The following is a 12244-nucleotide window of genomic DNA, read 5'->3' as shown; positions in this document are numbered from 1 at the left end:
CATTTATAACAGATGTTTTCTGTGTGAAAATTTGTTAAAATGTAATTTATTTCTGTGATGCGCAGCTGTATTTTCAGCATCATTCCTCCAGTCTTCAGGGTCACATGATCTTCAGAAATCATGAAAATATGATGATTGACTGCTCAAGAAACATTTCTGATTATGATGCTGAAAATATTTTATATTCTTGTAGAAACTGTGTTACATTTTTTTTAGGATTCACAGATGAATTGAAAGTTCAAAAGAGCAGCATTTATTTGAAACAGAGATCTTTTGTAACATTATAAATGTCTGTACTGGTACTTTTGATCAATTGAATGCATCCTAGATCAATAAAATTATTATCTTTTGTGAAAAAAAATAAATAAAAAATCATGACGACCCCAAACTTAAATGTAAAACATTACAATATTCTTCCTAAATTTTTATATCAATAATTATTTGTATTAAAATGATATGTAAGCAATACGCTAACATTTTGCGGTGCTTTCTCTCTTTCCAATTCAAATCCTAATTAAACATTCTGTGTGTTGCATCCAATTCAATTCAAATTGACTCTCTTAAAGGGACAGTTCACCCAAAAATGATCGTTCTGTCATCCTTCACTCATTCCAAACCTGTATGCCTTTAATAAAAGAAAATATCTGGAGAAATGCCTCATTCATTGAAAGCCAATGGTGTCCTTCGAATATCTTCTTTTGATGACACTAAGTTAATTTTTGGGTGAACTGTCCCTTTAAGCTGCATGTTTCACACCATAGTCTCTGGAAGTGTGTCTATGCTTTCTGATGACAGGAGTTGCCATATTTGCCACTTCTCTGTGGGCCAGTCTGGATGCTGCTCCACTCCGAAGCTCTTGGGTGGCATGTGTGACGCCGCACCCTGACAGGAAGTGACATGCGGCTGCAAGGACACAGCAGGAAGTCTGTCATCTGGTTTGGCAGGAAGTGCCATCGCCTCCTCTGACTGGTGAAATGCAGTCCAGCAGCTTGATGCAATAGGATGCAATTGATGGCGTGGGGAGCACAGAGGACTGCCATCTGCACTTGTGACCTGAAGGTGCGCTTTACCTTCAGCAAAGACGTTCATATGGGACATTTGCGTCTCATGCACAGGTTCCATGTCGTTATCGTCATCATAGAAAACATCAGAAGAGGCGCGTTTATACAGGTGTCCATCCGAACCTGAAGGACAGAAACACATTTCCTTATTCTTAACCCTCATAACACACAGTTTGAAACATTGTAATGAAACATTGCGAATGCTTTTAGACCCTCAAAATACACATAATTTATTTTATTTTGCAAAAGATATAACATGTCCGATACTGGCATTTTCTGATATATTTACTGTTTCTCATGAATGTATTTTACAACAGTACAAAGAGCAATATGTAACATTTTACCAGATTTAGTCCCTTACTTGTTAGATTTTATTTGATCCCCACTAAATAATGTTGTTTCACTAAATGTTTAGATTTTACTACATCATTGTGCACCCATGATGTTTCTAGAGTATTTTTTGCTGCTGAATTTTCCGCTAACCTAGTTTATGGAAGTCTTTTTTAGATTATATATATATATATATATATATATATATATATATATATATATATATATATATATATATATATATATATATATATATATATATATATATATATATATATATATATATATTTCATTTGTTATTTTTCATTAAAATGAACTTATATTTAGCAGAATGTGTTAAACACAAAATTGTGTTGATCAGGTCAATTCACAGATTCACAGATCTGAAAAACTGGTATTGTTGAATTCCTGCTTGTGTTTGGGTCATTTTTGACCTGGGTATGTATGGAGTACCATTAGTGTCACAAATACGTTTTGTAAAATTAGCTATGAAGTTAAATTAGTGTCAAAAAACTTTTGTAAAATACACTACTGTTCAAAAGTTTGGGATCAGAAAGATTTTTTAAAGAAGTCTCTTATGCTCATGAAAGATGTATTTATTTGATCAAAAAAACAATAATAGTATGAAATATTATTGCAATTTAAAATAATGGTTTACCATTTTAATATCCTTGAAAACTATTTATTTCTGTGATGTGCAGCTGTATTTTCAGCATCATTTCTCCAGTCTTCAGTGTCACATGATCTTCAGAAATCATTCTGATATGAATATTTATTAAAACTCTTTAATAAAAGTGATGGTAAAGACTTATACTGTAAAAAAAAAGAGATTTATATTTGAATAAATGCTGTTATTTTTAACTGTTTGTTCATCAAAGAATCCAGATAAAAGTGTCACAGGTTAAAAAAAAGTATTAAGCAGTCAACTGATATTTAATCAACATATTGTTAATAAATCATAATAATTTCTAAAGGATCATGTGACACTGAAGACTGGAGTAATGATACTGAAATTCCGCTTGAAAAACATAATACATTTTTTCATCTTAAAGTGAAACGTATGCAATTAAAATTAACTTATTTAGTCTTAAATATTTCAGAGTAACATTTATGTTGTTTTGTTAGATATAAATATGTAGGTTTCATAAATGTGGAATTTTTTTAGGAAATTATAAAATCAAACAAGCTTAATTTCCATTATTTTCTATAATGAAGATACGATTTATCTTGCTGTGTTAATATTTCTAAGAATTATAAAACTGTTTTAGAAACAAACTCTTCTTAACTGCCATTTTATACAAATTTTCTTATTTATATTCTTTATTCCCAAAAGTATTTGAATTCTTGAAAATAATAATCTCAAGTATATCATAATTAACCTTTTTAGAAAAATATTTGGGGCTGCAAAATATCAGTATTATATTTTGGACCTAGTAAATTACATTTTTTTAATTGACACCAGAATTCAGCACACATATGTTGTTGAAAAATAATATATTTGAACCAGTAAGAATACAGTCATGAAATTTCACTATTTGACCATTTAAAAACTGTAATAAATAATTAAGATTGATACTGTATCAAAATATCAAAAGAATAAAAGTGCACGGAGTAAAGACAAAATGTTAATGTGCACAATGTGTTTCCCTTTGATTAAAATAACTTCTACTGTATAAAATACTGAGTGTATTGCATAATACATGATAAATTATCTGGCTCTTCTTAAAGAGTACTTAAACTGTCATGCATATTTCTTTTGACTGATGTCTTTTGTCTCATGTTTGTACCTGTGAGGAGTTTGTCATGAAGACCTGACAGAAGAGCGTGTCGTGTTCTCCAGATACACGCCTTATCATGTATGGTTTCCCCTGAGGAGAAGAGAAAATTCATTACTGACATGTTCAACTCTCACAAAACCTGTGCTGCCTCATGTCAACACATTTACAAGACAGCAATACATGAATGCAGAAGAAAGCAATCGGATTTTGTGCTGTTATGAGTTCAGGTAAAAAAATAAAAAAAGTAAACAAAAAATACACACACATATATATATATATATATATATATATATATATATATATATATATAGGTTTGATTTTAGTTTAATTGATTTAGAAAATATAATAACTGATAATATAATATAATATAATATAATATAATATAATATAATATAATATAATATAATATAATATAATATAATATAATATAATAATACAATGCAGCTTGCATTATCTTTGCATATAGTTTTTATACTTTTTTTGTAATTGAATATTATAATAAAACATCACAATAAAAGAGGCTATATGATTTACTGTAATACTGTAAAAAAAATTGTTAAAGTTTTTATTTTATTTGTTAAAGTATACATTTTTATTTAAGTTTTAACTATTTTAATATAAATTTGACTAAATGGAAAAAAAGTTTCCTTGTGATCTAACTGAAATTAAATAAGATTTTATATTATTTCTGTTAGCATTACTGTTGTCTCAATATGTGGGGTAAGTATTTAAGTCACAAAAAGGCATAAAACCACAACAACAACAACAACAACAAAAACAATACTAGTAATAATAACAATAATAATAATTATTATTATTAATGATTGAATATTAAATGCATATCTTTTGTATTTTGTTTTGATTAGGTTAAAATGTATTTTATTTTTAAATGACAAATGTTTTTCTATGGTCTAACTTTTAATGAACTATGATAACCTGGTTTTAAAATAATTTTTTTACCCAATATTTGTGCTGTGCATTTTGTGCTTATTAGAGTATCAGTAGGAATAACCTAACAACAAACTCTATTCACTGAGAGCTTCTTGTGTGATTCAACACTTTTGTTATGAGTTTAAACTGAAATCAGGACGTCTTCATTAGTGTATAAACCCACCGGCGCTGGCTTGTGAGGGTGAGAGGCAGAAGTTGACAGTGTTGTTGCTCTCGAGAGCGTGCTGGAGGTGTGTGGGACTCTGATGCTCCAGTCCTGATGGAGGAAACCACTCAGAGAGCACCGGAGAGTTGTTGTCATACGGAGAGATTTCTCCACTGGAGCTCTTCACATCTCTGCAGGAACACAGATCAAGCACACCGTTAACTTCAACTCTTTATGATAAAATAATACAAACTATACCTAAATAGGCCCTAATGATTTACTTTATTGCTGTGAAAACTAATAATATTCATTATGTTATGTTGCGTTTTGCTGTTACATTCCATTATATTATATTATATTATATTATATTATATTATATTATATTATATTATATTATATTATATTATATTATATTATATTATATTATATTATATTATATTATATAACTATTTTATTCATGTCACACTCTAAGCCTAACAGTTTTCTTTAAAAACTTGGAATTCTATATAATATTAGAAATTTATAATATAATATAATATAATATAATATAATATAATATAATATAATATAATATAATATAATATAATATAATATAATATAATATAATATAATATAATATAATATAATATATAACGTTTAATGTTGTTTTGTTCTTGTTATAGTGTAGCCTTAATGTGTTTTTTTTTACTTGGAATCTTATATACTATACTATACTATACTATATTAAACTTTAATATAATATTATAATATTATAACATAACGTAACAAATATAAAACATTTTTAATACTATATTAAACTATAACAACATAATATAACATAACATAATACAATAAAATATATAATATAATATAATATAATATAAAATAATATAATATAATATAATATAATATAATATAATATAATATAATATAATATAATATAATATAATATAATATAATATAGTCTGATTTAGTAAGAAGGAAGACCTTTGTCTATGTTTATGTCTGTTTTTTTATATATTACAATTTTTGTTAATATATTTAACATGTATGTTTTTTTATTCTTTCTTCTTCTTTTTAAACTTAAAACTGAATATAAGAATTATAATAAAACAGGCCCATATAATTGACTGTAATGCTGTGAAAATTTATAATATAATATAATATAATATAATATAAAATAATATAATATAATATAATATAATATAATATAATATAATATAATATAATATAATATAATATAATATAATATAATATAATATAATATAATATAGTCTGATTTAGTAAGAAGGAAGACCTTTGTCTATGTTTATGTCTGTTTTTTTATATATTACAATTTTTGTTAATATATTTAACATGTATGTTTTTTTATTCTTTCTTCTTCTTTTTAAACTTAAAACTGAATATAAGAATTATAATAAAACAGGCCCATATAATTGACTGTAATGCTGTGAAAATTTATAATATAATATAATATAATATAATATAATATAATATAATATAATATAATATAATATAATATAAATATAATATAATATAATGCAGTGTGATTAATCTGATTACTGCACAGTTATTGTCTATTGTCTGTAATGATGTGTCAGTCTTGATGTTCACTTACTCACACTGTGGTGTTTTCCTCCTCAGCAGATAATGCACCACATCACTGTCTGTGTCCAGCAAACTCAGCAAAAGCTCGTTCTGCAGCTCAGCTGAAATCTGCGGCACAAATCACACAAACGTTAGTTGAATAACTTGGAAAATAACGTTTACGCTGAAGTCTTAAAATTACTTAAAATAAATTAAAGGGAATTTAAATATAAACGTAAATGTTATTTCAAAATATTAAATATATTATAACAGTATTTAAATATTACTATAGTTATAGCTGTGATGGATAACCTCATGATGTAATGATGTAGTTACAGCTTCTGCCAGCAGGGGAAACTAGTTCACACTAAACAGTCAAGTTCAAATCAAGTTGAGCTTTATTGTCGTTCCTCTACATGTGTGGACCGTGCCTCACAGCATCACAGTGCTACATAAATACAGGCATATAACAATGAAGTAAAACAGTATCAACCTATACACAACTAACCTACTGACAGATTTTGACTATAAATATACTATATATAAATGTTTATCTATACATAAACTAAAAAATACAAACTATACGAATGCTTCACATAAATATTTTACATGTGTAAAGAGAAACATCGTAAGTCAAGCAGCTGGCTGGGGAACAGTGCAAGATGACTTGTAGTGCACAAGCATGTAAACATACACAAGTCTTTTGTGGGATTACGTACACACAGCAGTGTGTGTGAAAACTGTCTAGTGCACACATAGAGGAGAGTGTGTTACTACAGGTGGTCTGTACAGGCCAACTCATCTGTGTGTAGCACACTTCAAATTGCAGAAAAAAAATAAAGGAAAAAAAATAGAAGGTTTCAGACATTTTTTCCTGTGATGTGTTAAGGTTGGGGGTGTTTGGTCAATGGAGTTTCTCCTGAAGTCCATCACAACCACCTTTGTCTACCCCACATTGAGGGACACCATTCAGCCAACTGTGCCACTTTCTCTATCTAGTGTGTTTCATTGCTGCTGCTGATGTGGTTGGAGCTGAACTTGGCAGTGCAGTCATGGATCAGCAGTGTGAAGAGCAGCGGTCTGAGCACATAGCCTTGTGGGGCACCTGTGCTCAGTGTGGAGGTGCTGGAGGTGTAGCGGCCAACACGGACTAACTGAGGTCTTCCAGTTAGTAAGTCCAGGATCCAATTACAGAGGGAGGCCCAACAGGTTTAGTTTCTTAATGCGCTGTTGTGTTGAATGCTGAGGAGAAGTCGATGAGCAGCATTCTGACGTAGGAGTATTTATTCTCTAGGTGTGTAAGAGCCAGGTGGAGTGTGGAGGAAATTGCATCGTCTGTAGAGCGGTTTGGATGGTATACAAACTGGAGTGGATCGAGTGTTTTGGGGAGGCTGGTTTTGATGTTTTCCATGACTAACCTCTCAAAGCACTTCATCATGATTGGAGTCAGTGCTATGGGACAGTAGTCGTTTAGACAGGACACAGGTGATTTCTTTGGTATCGGTATTATGGCTGTGGATTTGAGACATGTGGGGGCGACTGCCTGGCTCAGTGAGGTGTTGGAGATATCTGTTAGGACATCTGTCAGGTTTGCAGACTAACCAGACTAACCCTTACCCGTTTGACTTGTACTTATTTCACATGTGAAGATATTAATGAAATCTTAGACTGAACAGCGAAACATGGTTCATTCAGAGAAACAATGTAAAAAATCTGATAAATGTAAAAAAAAAAAAAAAAAAGATAATATTAAATTATTTAATCAAATATGATTTTAAATAGATAATTAAAATAATAAAACGGAATTAACACTTAATTATGATTAGTAACATTTGGACCATTTAGGAAATAAATAAATAAATACAAATTCTTTCAAGGATGCCATTTTAAAAATTTGTATAAATATGTCATATGTAAAAATATGTAATATAAATATGTAAACTATATTATATCATTTATTAAATATATAATATAAATGTTATAACTACATTATGCCTAAATTATGATTACTAACATTACTGCATGTACTTCATGTGGTCCTAAGGTTACTAAACATAATTAAGTGTTAATTCAGTTTTATTATTGTAATTATATATTTAATATCATATTTACTAAAAAATATATTTTTTAATGTTTACATTCATTCAATCATTCATTCATTCTCATGGTCAACAAAGAGAGTGTGAAAAATGATATGTATATTTAAAATATAAATTAGAAATTATTTAAATATGATATTATATATAGAATTTAAATGATGAAACTAAATTAGGTTTAAACTATGATTAGGAACACTTGGACAAACAAACATATAATATTCCGCTTTTGCTGAGTGCAATCTGCCTAAAAGCTGCATATGTTTCTATTCTGCAAGCATACTTGTCCTTCATTCAAACGGAAATGGTTCAAATCATCTCAGCAGCCCTTTTTTGGACATGCCAGAGGACAGAGCAGCAGAAACTACATCTCCAGAACTTTCATAAAACTGTCATAACAAACAGCCATGGAAGTGGGGATTTATTTTGATTGTTGTGTTTTCTCTGGCTCAGCATCCTCATCTCTCACTCATAAGGTCATGTTGCGTGTGTGATGTACCGTGAACAGGGACTGGTGCGTGTCGATCATGTGCTGCACCACGCTGATGATGGCGGCGCTGTCCTCCATCCGCGCCGAGCTCTCCACGCTGAACTCCTTCTCTGAGCTCTTCTGCTTGTGCAGCAGGTTCGGCCCGAATATGGTGGCCAGGTTCAGAGACGTCATCTTATTACCAATCACCTACAATACAGCATACATGTCACAAACACAGACAACATTTCTTTTGCATGCAAAGAGCAGCACAACAGAGGTTAACTCTTAAAAGGAAACTATCCAGGAAGAAAGAAAGTCATACAAGTTTGAAAACAGGAATAAATAATAACATTTTTCTCCAGGCCGACCACACACCCCAGAGTTCATTGAGCTCTTTGGGATTAATGCAGTTAATTACACACACGCAAGAACTCATAAGTAATCTTGAATGAGTTACTTTGACTAAATAAGTTAAACAAACAAACAAACAATCACATCCATCAGTTCAATTTTCACTCACTCACACACACAAACACACACACACACACATACACTGTACAAACTGTATATTCTATCGCCCCACACCAACCCTACACCTAACCCTAACCCTCACAGGAAACTTTGTGCATTTTTACTTTCTCAAAAAACCTAATTCTGTATGATTTATAAGTGTTTTGAAAAATGGGGACATGGGTTATGTCCTCACAAGTCACCCTCTCCTTGTAATACCTGTGTCATACCCATGTCATTATACACACACACACACACACACACACACACACACACACACACACACACTTTAACAATTTAAGTCCATTTAAAGGATTTAACCTACAGAGACATAAATATTTTAGCTACAGTTAAATACATGTACAAAGTCATGGACCAGTGACATGCAGCAGGTCTCTACAACACTAAACATATCACTCCGTTGTTATGATTATAAATAACAGTGTCTCCTCCATACATAACGGCTGCCTATAGAAGACGAAGCACAGTACTTCGCTAGCCGTTTAGCCCTCTTTATGGGCATCCCAAGCTGTTGAAGCCCTCTTACAACAAACCTGTGTGTGTGTCCTAAGCTGTCAAATATAAAAACTAGTGATCTTCCTCGATAACCTATTTCTAAAATGGTATTTAGGAGTGACTGTTATTTAATGACTTTAGTCAGGAAAGCTTCCTCCACACTAGTCAAAGGAGCATGCAACCTCCAAAACAAACACCTCTCTACACTCCTCATTATTCAAAATGATGAGTATACACAAATGTGTGCATGTTCTTACTAAAAGTGGTAAATGGTTTGATATGTCTTTAACAATTCTGTCGTGGCCTGCGATGTGCACTCCCTTTGTACGCATGACAGCCGTTCGGGATGTGTGGCAGTGTTTCTGTGATCTGTTCTGTAGCGTGATGCAGACAGCGAGGAACATGAGTTGTAAGAAACCAAATAGAAAGGTTGAGTCTAGTAGGAAGAGCTTGTAATCTGGCTTTTACTGTGAAAATGTCAATGTCCTCACTGAGTGCAGTATTCTTGAGAAATGAGTGAGAAACAGCGTGATCCCTGAAGGTTTAGTCCAGTCCAGTCTTGTTTTTGGTGATATTGATGTAAATCCATGAGAGTTCAGCAAGGTCCTGCAGATGTTAGCAGCTGGCTACATCGACCGAATGTAGCTGTTGCCTTGACATAAGTCATTACATAAGTCAGGGGGTTAGTGATGATACCCTCACCATCCCAGAGTCAGACGAGCCCCCTCCTCTGATACTCCAGCTCTTACACAGAGGTCATTCAGGTCCGGCCGGTCTGATCACACACCAAAACCAGCAGAGTGGGTGTCAAGCTTCTCGCTGGGTTTTCTTTTGAAGCTATGAGTCCCTGAATCTCCTGAGATCCAGGAACAGAGAGGATGGAGCCAACTAATGTCTTTGTCATCATTATTCAGCATGTTCAGAAGGTGAGAAATCTTCATGCTGGTATGAACCCATATCACATTTGGTACCCCCAACCCTCCTTCCCATTGGGGATGAAAAATAATGCTGCGAGTGCTGTGTGTATTCAGTCCACTGACACATCCACTTTAACCATTGGTTGATGGGAATTATAAAATGAATTGTACTCTAAGGGCATCCAGTTTTAATGATGTCTGAAGTGGTGTTGGGTGTGTTTCCTGTTCTCCACAGATTAGTTTCTATAAAGGAGCATCTGTATACATCTTTCCCTGTGTCATTGAACAGTTGAGATAGCTGTATTTCCTCCAGTGATCTGATCATGACATCTTGAGATAAAGTAGTAAATGCATCTCTAAAGTCTTAGAAGACTGAATACAGTCTACATGACTCATGCTTAAAGGCAACAATCCCAGTTTTAAGGCAAAATACATGTTCATTCATACCTTGCCTATTGATGCATGCCTTTTGCATGGTGAATAAGATATCAGCTTCCATCAGCAAAGGAAGAACTCTGGCCAGTATGCATTTCATGTACACCTTATAGATGGAAGGAAGGAGGGATATATCCCTCAATGTCGATGGATCATCAGGGATGTTGTCTTTTTTTGGAATATGATGAATTATTGTAACATATTTCAGGAGTTGTAATCCAAACGGCTTACCGTTGTGGCTTTCCACTTTAAAAACTCAGTTTTTTAATAATATTCTGTTTAGTAATGCAGCTAGTGTTATCCACTTTCCATGATCACCAGAGGAAACAAAGAATGCAAGTTTAACTGTTGCAATCTAGCACATAGTCCACTATACTTGTCAAAGCATCTTATCTGCACCTATTGCATTAACGAGGCCATTAACAGCTGGTTTGGTTGTTTCGTTTTTCCAAGCAGCATTTTGGTGTTCACCTGCACTAGCGAGTGGCCTACAACCACACACACACACACACATGCACACACACATGCACACACTAATCATGATACTAGTCTAAATTAAACATTTATAAATAAATAAAACACATTAAAAATTTGCTTAATTGTAAAAATCATCACAAATGAACCACACAGCTCACCTCGTTTCCATCAGCGTCCCGCGAATCCTCCGCGTGATTGGCTACGTCTGACAGGAAGTGAAGTAAACACTGGAGGGTGTCACTGTTGCAGGCAGGAAGCAGACAGATGAGTAACTGCATGACTGTGTGCTGATCCTCCTTGTTTAGAGCTGCACAAACACCACAGAGAAGATGAGTGCAGTAAAGAAGAATTAAGTGAAGATTTATTAAAGGAACAGTGAACATCCAGAAATATTTTAATGTGTTCACTCTCAGATCATCCAAGATTAGGATGAGTTTGTTTCTTCATCAGATTTGGAGAAATGTAGCACTGCATCAGTGTCTGATCAATGGATGCTCTGCAGTGAATGGGTGCCGTCAGAATGAGAGTCTGATAAAAACATCACAATAATCCACAGCACTCCAGTCCATCAGTTAACATCTGGAGAAGACAAAACAAATCCAGCATTAAGATGCTCTTAACTTCAAACCATTTTTTTCTGGTCAATATATGAGTCCATAATCCATAATAACATAATAATGTTGTGTCACATCAAAATCCAGCCACATATTTGTTTAGAGCTGTTTAAACGCTGCTTGATCTGTGCAGATTTCTCTCCTGATTCACACCAGAACACCTTTTCATTGGAGGAAGTGTTATTATGGATTTTGATTTAATTTTTTTAGCCAGAAGCAATGGTTTGAAGTTAAAAAACATCTAAATGATGGATTTGTTTCAGCTTTTGATTTCTCCAGATGTTCACTGATTGACTGGAGTGCTGTGGATTATGGTGATGTTTTTATCAGCTCTCATTCTGACGGCACCCATTCACTGCAGAGCATCCATTGATGA

The 12244-nt window shown here is 32.7% G+C and overlaps 1 protein-coding gene across 2 annotated transcripts in view; it reads right to left on the bottom strand.

Annotated features, from left to right (window-relative positions):
• Nucleotides 1-358: 358 nt before the first annotated feature.
• The window catches only part of LOC113108210 (rho GTPase-activating protein 6), a 34837-nt gene continuing 22951 nt past the window's right edge, over nt 359-12244 (bottom strand). For both annotated transcript variants that reach the window (XM_026271094.1, XM_026271096.1), the window contains exons 8-13: nt 11413-11561; nt 8427-8606; nt 5863-5960; nt 4284-4456; nt 3179-3259; nt 359-1184 (exon numbers count right to left, since the gene is read on the bottom strand). In XM_026271094.1, coding sequence (XP_026126879.1) covers nt 751-1184; nt 3179-3259; nt 4284-4456; nt 5863-5960; nt 8427-8606; nt 11413-11561 — 1115 coding nt within the window. In that variant the 3' untranslated portion in view covers nt 359-750. The remainder of the gene's footprint in view (nt 1185-3178; nt 3260-4283; nt 4457-5862; nt 5961-8426; nt 8607-11412; nt 11562-12244) is intronic.

This window comes from Carassius auratus, chromosome 9 (assembly GCF_003368295.1).
Source record: "Carassius auratus strain Wakin chromosome 9, ASM336829v1, whole genome shotgun sequence".
Taxonomy (NCBI): Eukaryota; Metazoa; Chordata; class Actinopteri; order Cypriniformes; family Cyprinidae; genus Carassius; species Carassius auratus.
Note: the sequence above shows the minus strand (reverse complement) of the source record. Positions and strands in the feature narration are given on the sequence as shown.